This window comes from Pipra filicauda, unplaced genomic scaffold (assembly GCF_003945595.2).
Source record: "Pipra filicauda isolate LSUMZ 115617 unplaced genomic scaffold, ASM394559v2 scaffold233_size1220752_pilon, whole genome shotgun sequence".
NCBI lineage: Eukaryota > Metazoa > Chordata > Aves > Passeriformes > Pipridae > Pipra > Pipra filicauda.
In genome coordinates, this window is record NW_024104347.1 from 1,062,525 (window position 1) to 1,079,838 (window position 17,314).

Sequence of the window (17,314 nt, forward strand, 5' to 3'; positions counted from 1 at the left end):
TCATCACGCTGCCCTGTACCAGAGCTGCTTAGTTCATAGATCAGAGAGCCATTTAAGGTGAACCTGGCATCATTCTTGGTGGCAAAATTAAAACCATCTAAAGTCAAAACTGGATTTTGCTGGACTCTTTCCTCCAGTCTTCAAAACATGTGTCTGTCTTTGCCTTTATTCTCATCAATAAGGAATTTAAAGCCATAGACTCATTACTCTTAAATGTCACTGCCCACGAAAAATGCACATAGAGAGGACAAATAGGCTCCATGTTACAAGTGTAAATTCAGAGTCCCAGAACAGAAGTGAAGTTTTTTCAGTCTGCCTTTGGGAGCATGCTTTGACAGGGTTTCCTGAAAAGCTGCCTGCTTCGCTTCACCTTCCCATAACCAACAACTGCATAACTTATATGGATTAATTGAACTGCAGTCAGTAACATCTAGATCTCCCATGCTGTTTAAAATACAATACAACAAAACCAGGCATGACTGCAGTAAGGATCAAAGAGAAGAGCACAGGAATAGAGAAGACGTTTGTCTATGAGAATCAGGGCATCTAGACTTTAAGGCATTATAAGGTAAAACTCCTAACATCTTTCCTGCCTTACCTCCAAGCAAAGATGAGCTGGAGGAGGTCAGAACAATTCACCTGACTCAGACTGCCACCATACAAAATAGGTCGCATTAGCTTCTTCAGCAATTACAAAAGACTTCTTTAGCTAATGAAGTGGTTGAGATACAGAACAGAAAAACAAAACCCTCAGAGGATAGAAGAAAAAGTTCAGAAGGCAGGTGGGGTTAAAGCTGATGTTTTGAAGCTTGGAGCTATGCTTCAGGACTTTCCTATTCCAGGCAGACACAGATTGCCCAGCAAAGGAGAGGGGCATGGGTGTTTATGAACTGGATTTACTCCCTGCAAAGTTTGCTGCCAGTAATAATCCATCTTGAGCAGAAGTATTTTGAAACACTATTGCGGAGTTGTGCAGATTTGTGACGATACTAATCTCCATACAACTTCACAAGAAGCTGCCAGAAATGCAAAGAACTTATATTTGCAGTATGTATTTGTGAAACTAAGCTTTGATAGAACATCCATCCACATTACAACAGGAGACAAGTTCTGGGCATGTTTCCATTTATAAAGTTATTTCAAGTAACTAGTCTTCCAGACTCCTTTCAATCTCTGGACTGTGAAGTTCCCTGATACCAATGCTTTCCTCCTTCTCTCTTTTATTTATTTTACCACTTCAAGTAGAAAAAAACTTAAAAGACTGGAAAATAATACCAAAAACTTAAGATGAAAATTCCTCAATTTCCTTGGATTTAGTAGAGCTGTGGTGCAGAGAGGATATGATTTAATTTATGGAAGCATGATTGTCTTGCATCAGATTTAATGTTCTGCAGACAGCTGCCTTTTCCAAAGAACATGAGTTCCTCACACAAAATGGGGAGTGTTCCACCGAGCACCCTCATCTGAAAAATGTTGAGCAATCCCATCAAGAACTTACCATACTGTTAGCTGAAAGGCAGTGACTTCCATGCCAAGGGATACAAATTTCTTACAGTAAGCTAGGCAAATTACAGACAATATTTTGTACTAAAAGATCTACACTGCTTCTACATGAAGCTAAACCAGTTTTTAACTTCCTGTCCTGCCTTAAAACTTGGAAATTGTGTCACTCACTTTCACAAGTGTAAACTGCCACTGAATTCATTCCTGATCTACTGTTCTGGGACAACTAGATAATAAGTAGGCAAGAAAACCAAACCATATGTACAACACCCTAGCCACAAGGATGTGAATTTCTAGGATCAGATTTCTGATTAGCAACTCCTGCAGCTTCCCACAGTGGTGACCATGCATGTTCTACATCTCCAGCCACTTGCACTTCTTTCCTGATCTGTCCTTGTACAGCCCCACAGATGAACTGAATGAAGCTGGCTTTTTAAGTCTTCACACTGCACTGAAAATTACCTTACAAGCAGGGCACAGTATGGAGTTTTTCTCTGCACACTAGAGAGAATAATAAAATTAGTTCTTCTGTGTCACTTAGTCAGTCCCTGGCAGGAACTTACATACTCATGGAGAGTTTCAGAGAGCAGACAGGCCTATCTTTCAAAGGTATAAAGTTAGTGTGAGATTTTGTGCACAAGTATCAGGCAGAAGGATCCCAAGAAAATCTGCAGTGTAAATTCAGCTGTTATATTTGTTCTGTTGACCTGGTCTCCCAAAACATGTGTCCTAGACACACACACACACACAATCAGATCAAAGCCTCTCACCCAGCAGATGCTACTTCTTGTCAGTTAGATGACAGTGAGATAGCTGGAGGAGGTAGGCATGGTCACCACAGTGAAAGGGAACTGGGGGCAATACAGCAGACACAAGGAGTAGGAGAGTTAGAATTACTGCTGTGGAAAAAAATGAGGATAGCAGACACAAATTTGCGAGATGGATTTCTGCTGCTTCTAGTGTAACATACAAGAGAGCTTGTGCTTGGTACTCAATATAACCTGAATGACAGAGAAATTTGACTGCAGTTCAATCCCTCACCTGTAATTTGTGACAACAGTATGTGTCTACAAGGCAAGATATCTGTCAACAAATATAGAACTTGTGTTAACCTGTGGCAGATGTGACATAAGTCTCTATGTATGAATATTCTCAAGTAGACACCTGGGCTCACAGAAGCTATGGAAAGGTCATCCTGCAAGTTCTAGCATGGACACCCACACAGATTTAAAATATTTTTTCTTACCAACAATCATATGGTTGCAGACATCGCAGAAGGTGGGTTTTTTGAAGATGTGCTCCTGGAAGATGTGAGTCTTGTTGTTTTCTGACAGTTGCTGGGCTCTGGTGGGAGAAGATGCTTGGCTCTCTGAGTTGGGGAGCTGTCCAGTGCTTGTGCTCACCTCAGGCATCAAGTCTACTTGCAGTTTCACATCACTATTAGTCCTCTGGAAGAAATTGTCTGCACTTTTACTCCGCAAGCTTTTCGTCTTGAAGGAGAGTGATCGCTTCAGTTTCTGCAGCTGCAATAGATAAGCCAATTATAATTACTACTTTTTCTACTTAAAAAATGATGCAAGGCTCCTAGTTTTGGGGTGTGCTGTTGCAAAGTGAACCTGGAAGCCACTGGCCGACCTTGAACCACCTGAACAATAAAATTGACTTTAGTGTTTAAATGGCAATTTTTGAGCAAAGAAAGCAGATCCTAACCAGAAAACAAACTACACTACAGATGCTTTCTGACAGACAATAAACTTGATAGCCCTAATGAATGCTTCTATTGGTCTTCACTTTCAGGTAGGACAGCGTAGAGCTGCTGTTGAAAGTTGTATGCATTGGAGAATATATCCTTTGTATTCAAGCATGAGGGAACTTAGAGTATTATTCATACTCTAATAGTATTTAAGCAGCCTGTTAAGCCATTACAGGAACAGCTGTTAAATGGCAGTACAAGACTAGTGAACTCAGTAAATATATTTAATATACTTAAATTTCTCGAATTTGGCAGAAAAAGAGTTTATATGCAGTTTTGACTTCTGTCTTGTGCCATATCAGCAATCCTCTCATCCTTCAACCCTCCCCTCCATCTCCCAATTTTATATAAGGTTGAGAAGGGCACTAGGTGAGGCACAGAAGCTATCAAGCTATCAGCCACACAAATTTATGGGTTTGACAACTCCAAGAGCCCACAAGTAGAGGCCAGGTAAAAGGAAAGCCAGCTCTGCATCTACTTCATATTTACCTTCTCTGAAGTGCAATAACCCTGTATCACATTTCACTCAGCATTATTCTAACCACTGCAAAATAATTTCAATCACTGCTGCTCTTCTCTGGGTGACTGTGAGGTAACAACTGAAATTTTCCATGTTGCTCAGGCTGTCTGTGGTAAGCAGCCAGAATGGTTTATATTAGAAACTGTTTATGTTAGAAGCAATGATGATTGGGAACCATAATTCACACTAATATAGAGGGAAGGAGTTCACATGCTTTCCCAAAAAAGCATGGTTCTGGTCCGTCACACTGACTTACTGGCCTCAGAGCACTTGCTCTCCCTAAATTCTATTCCCGTTCTACCCATTTTCTTTATGATGCAGCTGAAAGCACGCTGTTGGAGAGGAGAGGCAAGACATCCTGGGAGGATGCCTCTCTTCCACCTTCAAAAACAGCTTGTTCCCGGAGAGGGAGACACCAGCTTTCTTCCCAGTGTGTCTCAATAAACTCCTTGAATCAGATGAATGGACAAGGAGCAGCCATTGCCTCCAGTTAACAGTGTTTGTGTTTGCTACACAGAAGCAAACTGCATTCTGCTTCCTGAACTGTTCCTCCACAGTGACTTTGGGAGTAGTGAGGGGTCAGAACCTGGGGCCCATCCCACATGTACAACTCTCACCCGCAACTCACTCAGGTTGCAGAGGAGGAGCCCTGGGTTCAAATGAAGGAAATACCTATTTGCAAGAAACTCTCAGTCTCTAGGGGAATATGAAAATAAGAGCAATTAAGTCATTAGATGCCAACTATGAGTTAAATCCTGTTTATGGTTTCTGAAGCTCTTTCAGCTGAAGCCTAAGCTATGGGCTGACTGAGCCCAAAAATCACTGTACAACTGCACCATCAGAATGTGAGATCTTCTCTCTTCTTCTTGAATGTTAAGTTACCACCTCTTGAAATCACCGAGGTTATTCTGTTCTGAGATTACTTCATCTCCCCTGTGACAGCCAGGAAGTCAGCAATAATTCACCCCCTTGCTCCTGAAACACTTCTCACTGAAGTCAGACCTAATTAGTGTAGCAAAACACAGAGAATTACAACACCACAAGGTGACTGAAATGGCATCCATTATTGATTTGCCATCCATTTCTACAGTGCCACATGAAGCTAATTAAATTTCAAAACACTGCTTCTGCCAGAGAAAGAAAACTAAGCTGTGAAATACAGTATTGGTTTTATAATGAAACAACTATCCTACTAGTTTGGACAATGTAGGCAGTATATTTGAAGAAGCTCTGCATTTACTATCCTTATTTCATTCTGCTGTGCACAGTCATTTGCCAGTCAAGGGATGTACCAATGGCCTTTCCTCCCCCAGGCAGAAAAGTCAACAATTTTCCAAAGAAGGGTAGTTCAGCTTTCAGGCTATGCATGCCCAAAGAAATACAAATACACTAAGGTGAGCATGAAACTGCATGCATCCCCATCCAGAATGTTCAGAGGACACGTATTCAAGAATGAGTTGACCAAGTTACCTTCACAGATTTGACAGATATCTCTGCACAAGCTAATAGTCCTCTCTGAGGTTCCCTGAGCACTGTACTGTGTTCATGTGCTTAAATAATTCCCAGACAAGATGGGCATCCTTGTCATTAGCCAAATACAGAATTTTATTCTCATTTGCATTTAGACTGGAAGACACCTACATGTTTGGCTTACATTGCCTACCTAAAACATCAGTGGAAGTCTGGGACTATTATATCCCAAATAGGTTATATGTGTGCAGAAGTGACTATGCAAGAATGAAGAATGTTGGCAACGTTTAGCATTTTGCACACTTAATGATATACTTTCATCAGTACTGTTAAAAAGTACCCCTCAGATCAGCATGTTTTATAACCCTCATGCATGAGTGAGAGTATACAGAGCAATAGAAGATTGGCAACGGGTTTTAAAATTAGATCCAATTTTCCTTTCTCATATTAGGCCCATGAGAGAATTTGAAATAGGGTACTGGTATGTGATTGTTTACTCAGGAAAAGTTGGCTCAAGCAAGGACAAGGGCAGGTTGTTATACAGTTAGAATAAACTATGAAACCATAAAAGCTTAAGTGATTATTATGCCACAGTCAAGTGAACATTACTTCCCTTACTTAAATATGGCAATCTCCTTATTTCAAAATTTGCTGTTCTTTTATTGCAAGATTTCAAAAGTAATTAAATACGGGCATGTAAGATATGCCTGATTTTGGTCTGCTGTAAACTGATTTAAAGCACTTGTAATGCCACCCGCTTCTAATAGAGTTGCTATAGTGTTCTCCTGAGGCAGGACTCAAATCTCTCAGTAGAGACGAATGTATGCAAATTTTATTATTTTTACTTTCTTTCTGCAGAGTGAATGAGTTCAAAGTCAAATCTTAGGAAGAATCGCTACCAAAATTTTGAAAAAACCTGTGGCTAGGGTTGTTCTACACTCAGTACTTACTTCAACACTTCAGTGAAAAATCATGTACTCAGAATGAAATAAAACCTTAAACCAAGCACAAAACAGGTCTAAGAAATGTATTTGAAATAAGTCTCCCAATGCTTTCACATTTTCTCTTCTGCAAGCAAGGCTACAAATTAGCTTTCATTGAAATAAAAATAAAATTCCCAGAAGCACAGGAGTTTTTCTAGACTTGGGGTAGCATCAGAAGACTTCACAACTTTGAGAGTTCAGAAACATGAACCCTTGCCATTAAGTCCAGGATGTTCCTGTAGTTTGAAATTAGAGTAAAGGAAAAAAGTTTGTCTCTAGTTAAAAGCTTTTTATCAGTCACACAGGCTCCCAGTGACTGCACATACTAACCCCACAGGCAAGGTGTAGATAAGTGCAGTAGCTCAGCCTCAGAGCTTAATTGAGCTTTTTTTTTCCTGTATCTTGCAGCAAAATCTCAAATTTTCCGAGTCCCTGAATGTTCAAGCTTCAAGGGATCAGGAAACTCTGACAAACCACAGCTTATCAGCACCTCCTCTGTTCCTAATTCCCCTATACTACAACTCTTCAACTGTTATAAGCAGAAAAGAGGAGGCAGCAAAAGAACAGCTATTCAAATTCATTCCTAGTATTAGCTAGGTGCCAACCGCTTTTGCTGTGAATGGGCATTGCACTTGAGCTCACTGAGACTTCATTTTATGTAATAGTTAGAAGCATGCAACACTTTTCTACAATTTTCATTTAAGAAATTCCCATTGAAGTTGGAAAGATACCAATGATTTGAACTGGTTTATAGCTTTGCAGTTACAAGGATATTTGTCCACCCTGCAGAGTTCTTCGTTCAGGCTCTTAATTGCTCCCTGATATCTAGAAACTTTTTTTCCTTTGATTCTCCAGCTTGTTTACATTGACAGTCAGTGTGGCTCTGTAGAAGCAGATTGGAGAAAGAAACAGGGACTGTTGAGGACCCAGCATGCCCACTGTATTCATTTCAGGACACAGAGTACTCTGCTCTGAACCTTCCCAGCCCATCAGTACTGGCATACATTCTGTGCACACCTGGAGCACAAGCAAACCTCCAAGTGATGCAGCCTGTGCATAGAGCACAAGAACCACAGTGAGGTGAGCAGCAACAATCTCAACACTGGGAGATTTACTCTGAAAACACACTCCCAAATCAAACTAAAATGATACAATGGGTGTCCCTTATGCCTTCACCATTTCTCAACGCAACTTCTTTGTCACACCTTCTCATCATTCAAAACTCAGAGAAAACCTCACTCCCACCACGTCCTACGCACAAATGCTTCATTCCCCTTCCTGAAACTCTGTCCCTAGTGATCTCAGTGAATGATGGTTACTAGGAGGTCAAAGTGTATATTGCATTACTTTATATTATTATGTTTGCTTGGGCCATGAGCTTTGGCATTCAGGGCAACCCTCGTGGGATCTGCCCACATCAGCTTATTTCCCAGCATGCTTGGTCTTGTTGCCTTCTCAATAACTGCTAACATCCCTGCCAGCAGCAGAGGTTCCTGTGCAGCGTGGACCAATGAGGAGATTATTTTTATACATTTCCACTGTTAACTATCTTCCAGGAGAAATGAACAAATGAGCCACACATCAACTGAACTTTACTGACTGACCATAAAACCAAGCCCTCATTTTCAGACATCAGCTGTCTGTTGTATTGTTACTGTGCTAGCAATAAACAAAAAATATTGCTTGCTCTTCTCTATCCCTTTCTTTACACTGCCGTTAACAATATCATTAGATCCATTACAAGTAATACAGGGTATTAACAGAGTTGGAATGAACCATCAAGCCAGTTTGAATCCTGCAGTTCTTATAAAACATAGCTATTTTGTTTAGTATGCAGACTAAAAATGCTCTGTCAGCAGATTTCACTCTGCTATGAGATAAACATCCACCTTCTGTAAGGAACCACTTCTTCCTTGCAGTTTTTTAGAGCAAATTTGCAGATTATTTGACTCACTTTGTTATAAAAGAAGGACTTCAACACAGAAAGCTCAGATGATGTTGTGTAGATTTGCTAGAGAGCACGTCAGGTACCCAGGCTATTACCAAAATGGATGCAGACCAAAAGCCTTTCAAATAAGGGAGAGAACAAAAGTCTTGATGAATGGTATCTCCTCTACTGAGTACAGTCTATTTTCTGGGTCAAGGAACATTCAATTTGTGTTAGCAGCTCTCAGAATATACTTCAGTTGTTTACTAGCTTTGTTGAAGGATTGGATGTTACCAGGGTGTAAGCTAGCCAGGCGGCATTGCTAAGCTTCAGCTAGCCCTGCTGATTCACGGGCTAATGATTTTCTTCTTAAAACTGAGGGATACAAAAGTAAGTGATTTTTGAGGACAGACAAGGGTGGTTTTTTTACTGGATTTGATCTGAAAATCCGCTGCCTTGGCATTTTAATGGGCAAAAATAAGATTATAACATACCTAAAGGCAGTATGCAATTTCATAAACAATATATATATTTGCCTGCTGATGAGAGAAGCACCATGTCTTATAGCGTTACCAAGATGAAAGGATATTTTTAATACTTAAGGAGTTGGTATTGTTTATTGCCAAAGCACCCATGATAAATTTTGTAAGCAAAGCTGATTCTTTTTCTACATTCTTTCTAAATAATAAATAGTCCAAATACCCTACTAGTACAATCTGAATTAGCTAAGTTGACTTCAATTGTAGCTGATTTATACAGTCTGAGAATCTGGCCCTACCATGTAGTTGTGTCTGCTCTAGCCAGCTTTCTTGGAATCTGTATCCTTTTAATCCACCATAGACAAAGACGGAGTGTTTATTATTGCATAGTCTGCTACGTACTATATTTGTGTGTTTTCTCAAACAGATTGCATAGCTGGCGTTAGAACAAATATATTTGTTACCATTGTAAAAAGTAAACAAATCAAACTGTCTGCTTTAATATTGTATCGAAATTGTCAAAGAGGAGACATTTTTCATAATACCTAACAATAATATTGTTAGTGATTCATTGAGTACCTACAACTACTCTGGCTGGCTCTTGCTGCTCTGATCATCATCCTCAGCCTCTCCTCCCTGTCCTACATTATTTTTTAAACCCACTCACTGATTCTCAAACTGATTTAGGATATGACCCTTTTCAGACAGGGCTCTTTCTATGCTTTTATTTCACTCATGGAGTTCTAAAGTACAAGGAAATTCTCTGATTGACATGCCAGACCATAGCAGCAAAAATCCTTGAAAGAGATTCTGGGTTTGAAAGCATGAAGTCTGAAGGGATGCTCAGGTGTCACTGTGAATCCCATATCCTCAGCCCTTTCCTGATGTACTGCATCCTTGCCAGCTGTGTGTATGCATCTCTAATTAGCAGAACTCTAAATTATCAAGAGGTCAGCTTGCACGTGTAGCCAAACAGCGTGTTTGCTTAGTAGACCTGTTCATTCTGTATGACTTCCTGGTTTGGTTTGAACCAAGCTGAAAAATTCATCTAGTTCTCAATAACTGCTCCTGCAGTTGATTGGAATTTATCCTACGTTTTAGGGTGAGTAGTCTTCTAATATTGCAAGAAACCAGAATTAGCAAATATATGAGAGAAATGTGAAATAAAGTGCTAAAAGTTTTAAGTCCTGAAAATATGAAAAATTCTCCTTTGTGCTCCAAATTCCTTCATATATTCCTTCAAATTCAGCATAAGATGTGACAGGATAAACTAATGCAGTCCAGGGAGTAATAGGTTTGAGGAAACAGAATTTATTAACTAGACCAATTGCCAACAAATCTCAGGGAACTCCTTTTCTGCCTCTGTTGTGTTCAGAACATTCTACTTAGTCCTAAGGCGTAAAAAGAGTAAACACTCTAGTAGATATTCTGCAACTGTGACTTGCAGAGCTCACATTAACTTCCCTGTTAAATTATATTTTCATAGTAACTTCAAAAGTCTCACAGTAATTTAAACAGTTTAAAACAGCTTATAAAAAGGACAAAACACATAAAATAAATGCAATGATACTTGTATGCATGAAAATGCAGAAAAATGTAAGGCTTTTTTATAAAAAATCTAAGTAAAATCCACACATAAACTCTCAAATTTTGTACCTAACAGCATTTTTGCTGCTCTGTTTTTGAACAGCCCTATTTTGGTGTATTCCTTTGATTTCTTTTAATCACACTGTATTAGAAAGGATAATCTAGAAAGAAAAGAGTGTGTATTACATCATCTTCCTGAGAGATCTGTTCCCTATCAATATTTCTTCAAACTTCCTAACAGGTTTGATTCAAGTTTATTTTGGGGAAAATGCTTGCAATATCACTTAACCATGGCTCGTGTTCAGCCTGCTTCTGCAGAGGATCTTTCTCAATTTTGCAGTGTTTCAAGCTAACAACTCACAATATCTTTCAGAGAAGCTGTACTGTAGCTTTCCAAAGTTTATTATCTGAGTAATGAAGATCAGATTAACAGTCCCAAAGTAAGGTCTACTGGGTTCACCGTGTTGAGCTGAAAGATCATCAGTTCTTCCTTCTTTGCCAACATGTGCATAAATAAAAACACTTTACAAATTGAACAAAGGAACAGTTCAGATGTAAGGAAAGCCTGCTGCTTGTTTTATATCGGGGTTGCGAAATGTTTTATCCCTTTCATCTCCTCTCCTGCTTCACCTAGTAAAAAAAGAGCTGCTTTTGTCAGGAACAGAGAGAAAGATCACAAATCCTCTATCTGTATGCAGGATTATATTCTCCCTGCTGCTAAATAGCTATTCCAAAATGGGTGGCACCAGCTGCAGGAGGTCCTTTATAATTCAGGTTATGAAATGTACCTGGTGTAGACCTCTGTGTGCCTCGTGTCTCCCTTTCATTATCTGACAATTGAGCTGCCTCCAGTCATTTCTCCTGAAATCAAAAGGAAAGCTCATGAAGGAAACAAGAGATATTTAAGAACAGTCCTTCCATGTTCTTTTTAAATCAGCCTGTATTTTCAATTTCAAGACAGGTAGGTGTTTACAACATCTTGTTTTGTACTTTGGAGTTCACCTCAGGCACCTGGTTGCTAAGCAGCTGGTCATGTCCATACTTTGTCCCCATCACAATGTTGTTATCTCTTGCCTCTTGATGTAGAAGGCATTTGGAGTGTTATCTCTGAGATCACTTCTGGGAATCCCACATTTTGCAGCTCTTTTTGAACAGCTCTTTTCCATATCAGCTTCTGAATGGAACACCAATTTCCCTTTGCTAACTCCTGATTCAGTCATTTACTAATCTTTGCTGTTGTGGAAGCGGCATGATGAAATTTGGAGGTTAAAAGGCTAGGGTTCAGAGTGATGTAAAGCCAGGAGGCCCTGCTGAGGTGAAAGAAGCTACACTGGTGTATGCCTGCTGAGAGCCTTCAAGAATGATAATAATAGGACCTGAGTTTTGCTTCTTTTCCTTCTCATGAATAATCTGGAATGAATGTGATTGTGAATGTAAGATTAATCATCCTTGACCGTATCTCATATCTGTCCATCTATGAAGTGTGCATCTCCACTATTGATCTTATGGCTTAATATGACACACTTGACCTTTAAAAAAGACCAAACACAACAATGTCCTGCTTAAAAATGCTGGGCTACCTATAGCAATAGTTTCTACTAATTTATTTTACCAACTTGTTGTTCTTTCCTTTTTTTTTTTCTTTTTTTCCCCTTCTTTTTATTTTATTTTTTTTTAAGCTTAGCTCTTTTATAATACTTTAAATGGTAGTATGTCTCTTGAAGCAAATATGGAAATACATCTGGCAGGGAGGCTGATACTAACTCAGGGCAAATTAACATGAACACCACAACCCACATACTGTATTATCACATTTGTATCATCTTAAAACAAAAAGGAAGACTGAGATCTACCAGGAGTTGTTATAGTTAATATTCTGTCAGTGTTTCCACTCTTACTTCTGGGGTTCAAAACTTACACTGTTAAAATGCTTTGCAATGAAAACATGCAAGTGCTCAGCTCTACAACAAAGTAGTTGTCATTGGGCCAAATCCTAAAGTCTTTGCTTACTTCTAACTCCCGCTGACTCCAGAGAGCATGTTTCCAGAGTGAAGCTCAGGGTTTTCCTGGGTCGTTGAGGTTTTTTGCTTGTATGTTTTCAAAATAAATTTTTTTCAATGTTTTACACTGTGCATTAAAAACAAAGGCTTTCTGAATGCAGAGCTTGAAAAAACACCTGGCCACATTGGATATTCTGTTACATGGCCGACTTTATTCAACTTTTTAATTCCCTTCTCTTTTTCTTAAACCATCTTTTTCAATCTCTGCTCCTCCACAACCAAATATAGATAGATCCAGTGGACACATATGCTCCTGCTTCTTTTGTCTTTCCTAGACACTTGTTTCAACTCATACTTTGTGTGAATTAATTCTGTCCTATTCTTGTTTAGCTAATATGCTTTGAGATGATATTACTTCGCTTTTCAAAGAGAAAATGAGGGCACAATGCCAGAATTTGTGTGTTGTATGGCCTATTGGCTTAAAAGAAGCCCCCACACAGATATTTTGGCTTACTTGATCCCACAGGTTTCTGCACTTCCTTTTTTGCTGCCTGTCCACAAACAGAGATTAAACAGAGATTCAGATTCAAATTTTACAGCTTGTTTCCATGTTTCCATTTCAAATAATTCTCAGTGGAAGATGGTATACGAATTTATGCCTTACAGAATACTAGCAGTGATTGTTGGTTCCCTTCCAGTTTTTCTTTTTCATGGTTCCCTTCCTCTTCTTGTGCATATTTTTGCAATCTGGTAGCAAATTTGCTGCCTTTCATCTTCCTCTTATCCCTCCTGAAAACTAACACTGTCCTGTCATGTGAACACTGCTTCTTGCCAGCTACTCTGGAGGCCAGGGCATGTAGCCACCCCTGTTCTAACACCACAAGTCTAACAGGACCCATATGGTTCTGATGCACATCGCTGCCCTGGCACCACTCTGGCGTGAAGCCCTTGATCTGGAGGAAGAGCTGACAGCACAGGTAGAGCAAGGCTAGTTAAATCTTCTGGGCTTCTCAAGGCTTCGCCTGGGTATCCACAGAGTTTCCTTCATGTCGTATTTTCAGTTCTAAAGTCCTATAAGCTACCACATACATAACAAATGCCGTGCCGATTAAAATTTTTTCCTACCTTGATAACATCTCCCTTGTTATTTGTTGTGCATCCAGTTATCTTACTGTCCACCATGACAAAAGTCTGTTTATTTCCAGATGCAGTCCAGATCTGGTACATTCTCCATTAAAGCTCTTCTCAAAGTGTAACTTATGACATGCATTTATCCTTTTCAACACATCTACTCTAGTAGCTTTCTAATTTTCAAAAAGTATTTCCAAAATTTTTTGAAAAATCATCCTTGTAATACAGTTTCCAAGGAATCTGTTACTGGTACAGAAATTTTCTATCTCAGTCTGTCTTTAGTCTTCTTGTTATTACACATTAGTCATGCCCAGCAAAAAGTCATTCAATGTCCTGCATAAAGGATAGGCCAACTCTCCACATGGAAAATCTGTTTAATTTGATGATGATATTGTCATATATATGGCACACAGTTACTTGGCACTTTATGGAGATGCTTGAAGGCCTAAATATTGCTTCAAGAAGTTGACAATGTAAATACATATATTTGGAGATATTAACTAACAAGAGCTGTTATGCATGAGATCTATCATAAATCTTTGACTCCTTTTGCCTCAGGCTAATCCATTTCTTTTATATTTTTTCCTAAACCTCCAAGCTGCTCAACATATCTTTAGCCAGCTATTGTTCCAAGATCAACCCTGCAAAACAAAAACATTTTATTTTTATCCTCACCAGCTGCACAACTTTCCTTCTCAAATTACCTCTATCAAATTTCAAGATTATGACTGTTTGAACTGCAAAAATGTGGTTTGATACTGAGATAGCTGGTTTTGTGTAAGAAGATAGTTCACAGAGAATACCACAAATAGTATGGCAGAGAATTTATAACTCTTTCTGAAGAACTAAATTTTTTTTCTGAATATTAAGAATTTTTTTAAAATTCCTCAGAATTCTCTAAAGTTAAACTGCTGCTAATGAAATCCTGCACATGAACATCTAATAATAGCAATAATGATTTTGAAAAAAAAGCCTATAATGCTGTCATGATGTTGTGCTCACCTAATAAATGAAGCTTCATAATTTTGGTGTTGAGAGAGAAAAGAGCTGTTGGCATTGACATAAGTTACCAACAGATTTAATAGGTGTTACTGATTCGGTAGGGAAGTCAAGGACTTCCAGTAAAACTGCGAAGCCTTGTCTGAAAAAAATAGTATCAGTGACTTCAACAGGAGCAACATATTGCATGGGGCTGCATGAGGGATTCAGGCAGACAGGAAAGCAGAGAAATAGAAGGAAGAGGAAAGGAAAGTCATATTAGAACAGAGAGAGCTTTAAAGAATATGAATATGAATCTTGTGTAAGAGGGGGGATTTCCATGAAGAGCTTCGCTTTGTCTAGTCTATTCTACTGTCAGAGGAGGTGCAAGTTGTGATATCAGCCAAATAGCACTGGCCTAGAAGACATGTGAAATATTATAGCAGAAACAGCTACTGTCTACTGCTGTACTAAAGAGCAAACACAATGCTAACTTCTGAGATATATATCAATTTTCTCCCATCATTTTTTTTTTTTTTACATGAAGCAGTGGCTGTGAGTGTGACTGTACTGGAGAGATGTTAGCTTAAGGAAAGGAGAGGTTCTTTTCTGGAATTCAGCAGATGGTAGTAGAGGCCAAATGACATTACCTCTATTGCTACTGTGGGAATATTGTATTTATTACAGTGTATTTCCTATAGTGCTAGAAAAAAAGTAGGCTAGCTTTCTGTTTAAAAAAGAACTGATATTTTTTTTTACCAGACTGAGTGGTTAGTTCTTATGGCCAGCATCTAGTCATAGCTACATTCTCCTCAGACGAAAATCACTCTGTTAAGATTTTTGGTGTAAGGTTTGACTGTCTCTTTTTTTTTTTTTTTTGACCTTTGTAAAAAGCTTTTAATTTGTCTACATTCTAGCAGGATTCACACAGGTCTATTACAGATGTTGGCATTCATTTTAGCTTTGAAAACCTCTAAGGAAGATGCCCAGAGCATTTTTATTGGATGCCAGGCAGGAACTGCTAAAAAAGTCAGTGCTGTTGAAGCGCAGAACTGCAGCCTGGGGAAGTCTGTGAGAGCCTAAGCTGCTGGGGGGAGGCAGGAGCTAAAAAGCCCTCCACTGGCAGTGCAGTTGAAAACTGATCTTCTGAGTTGAATTGGCCTTCAGCTACCTACCCAGAAAGGAGGGGACAAGATTGGAAGACTAGGAAGTCAGCCTCATTTCCTCTCCATAAAGAATGTTTTCTATTACTTCATTGCCCAGGTTACAAATTTATATATAGTTTTCTGCATATACATATAAAGACACCATAAGGTTACATCAAGAGATAATTAGGCATCCACATACAAGGAACAGACCACGTAAAACCAGATAGTATGAGGAAATTAAATGAAACTTAAGTAATTTATTTGTTAATAAAGCAGGTGTGGCTTGGGTATAGGTGAAAGTGCAAACTGTTGGGTTTGCTTTTTTTCAAGTGTTCTTATGGCATGAGCACCAGCATCCACACAGTGTTTATAAAAGGTCCCTCCCCCTAACTGAAGAACCACCATCTATTTTCTTAACAGGAATCTTTAAACTTGGCTAAGCTTGGAAACCTGGGAATTTTTCCTGCAAAGACTCATTGTATCAGAGAGCCTGGTCATAGATTAAAGCATTTGTGTGAGAATAGGAACAGAGAGGAAAGAAAGAGGAAAACACTGAAAGGCAGAGAGCGAGTGGGTAAGCTAGCAAAAAAGTTAACTGTTTGCCTGGATCCTTAACGGTGAGGAGGATGAAGTCCATTTGTCATTATGACTAACTACAGGAGACAGATCTAACTGCTGTGAACCTGCCAAAGACTCCTATGTGCCCATACTTCATGAAACAGGTACATGATTCATCTTGCGGCTGCAGTTTAATAGCAGCACTTCACGTTTTGAAGCCTGGATAGTCTCACATTTCACTCCCTTTTTGTCATCGGTGCATAACTTTCCATTATAGGACCGGCTGGAAAACAGCAGTTCCACTTAGCAAAAATTTTCAAAGTTTGAGTGATTTTGTTCCACGTTGGCATAAAAAACAGCTGCAGGTTCTCAGAATGTCTTTGAGAGAGCTGAGGGCAGAAAAGTGGAAAATCAGACAGACTAGCCAGCCAGGGGAACAGATGCTGACCAGTCTTTGCAGGCAAGGTTCAAGACCTCTCTTTGACAGAATCAAAGTGATGTTCACCTTACTCAAATTTGAACTTTTAACTCAGCTGTAGCTGCCTACTATGGTCAGTGGAAAGAGATTTCTCCTCAGAGAAGCTAATTTAGACCACATAAAGCAGGCTTTTCCTCTAAATAAATGTTTGACAAAACAGCTTAGGTCTGTGTTCCATTTTATAATATAGGGAGTCTGAACAACTAACTTATCTGCTCACAGTTGCTCTCTAAACACAAATGGGGCTATATGTGTATCTAGGATGCATTTTTTTCTCCTCTTTTGATTGTAAATTTCACCTGCAACCAAGGAAATCTCCCTGACAAAATTTTACTCAATCAATTCCTCATAACCAGATGTTTTGACACTGAAAAATAAGCAAAACAAAGCACTCAACAAGCACATATTTCACTGGAAGGCTCATTACCAGAAAAGTCTGGCAGGTCATTTAAGTCACCTTACATTTTATTTGTAAATAACTCCTTAATTAGATGATTTAAATTAAAAAAGGATGTGTGAACATATACGAGAAATGAGCTAATCTTATAAATAATATATGTAAGTACACTAAGATGTACAACAAAAATTGTATATGCTGGATCCTTGGGTTGACTCATACTGGTTGATAACTTAAGAGTAGGTGCATTTTAAAACCTCATATGAACCCAAAACATTTTAACAACTGGATTCTTAGTTTAGCTGTGCAAAAGTCATGGACAGTCTGACAAGTTTACCATATTGAATTTTGCCTAGCATGTTTTATTTACTTGTGAGGATAGAGATGCCTAGTCCAAGACCA

The 17,314-nt window shown here is 39.0% G+C and overlaps 1 protein-coding gene across 1 annotated transcript in view; it reads right to left on the reverse strand.

Annotated features, from left to right (window-relative positions):
- STAC (SH3 and cysteine rich domain) overlaps nt 1–17,314 on the reverse strand; it is a 73,227-nt gene that overhangs the window by 45,913 nt on the left and 10,000 nt on the right. The window contains exon 2 of the mRNA XM_027729175.2: nt 2,750–3,026. Coding sequence (XP_027584976.1) covers nt 2,750–3,026 — 277 coding nt within the window. The remainder of the gene's footprint in view (nt 1–2,749; nt 3,027–17,314) is intronic.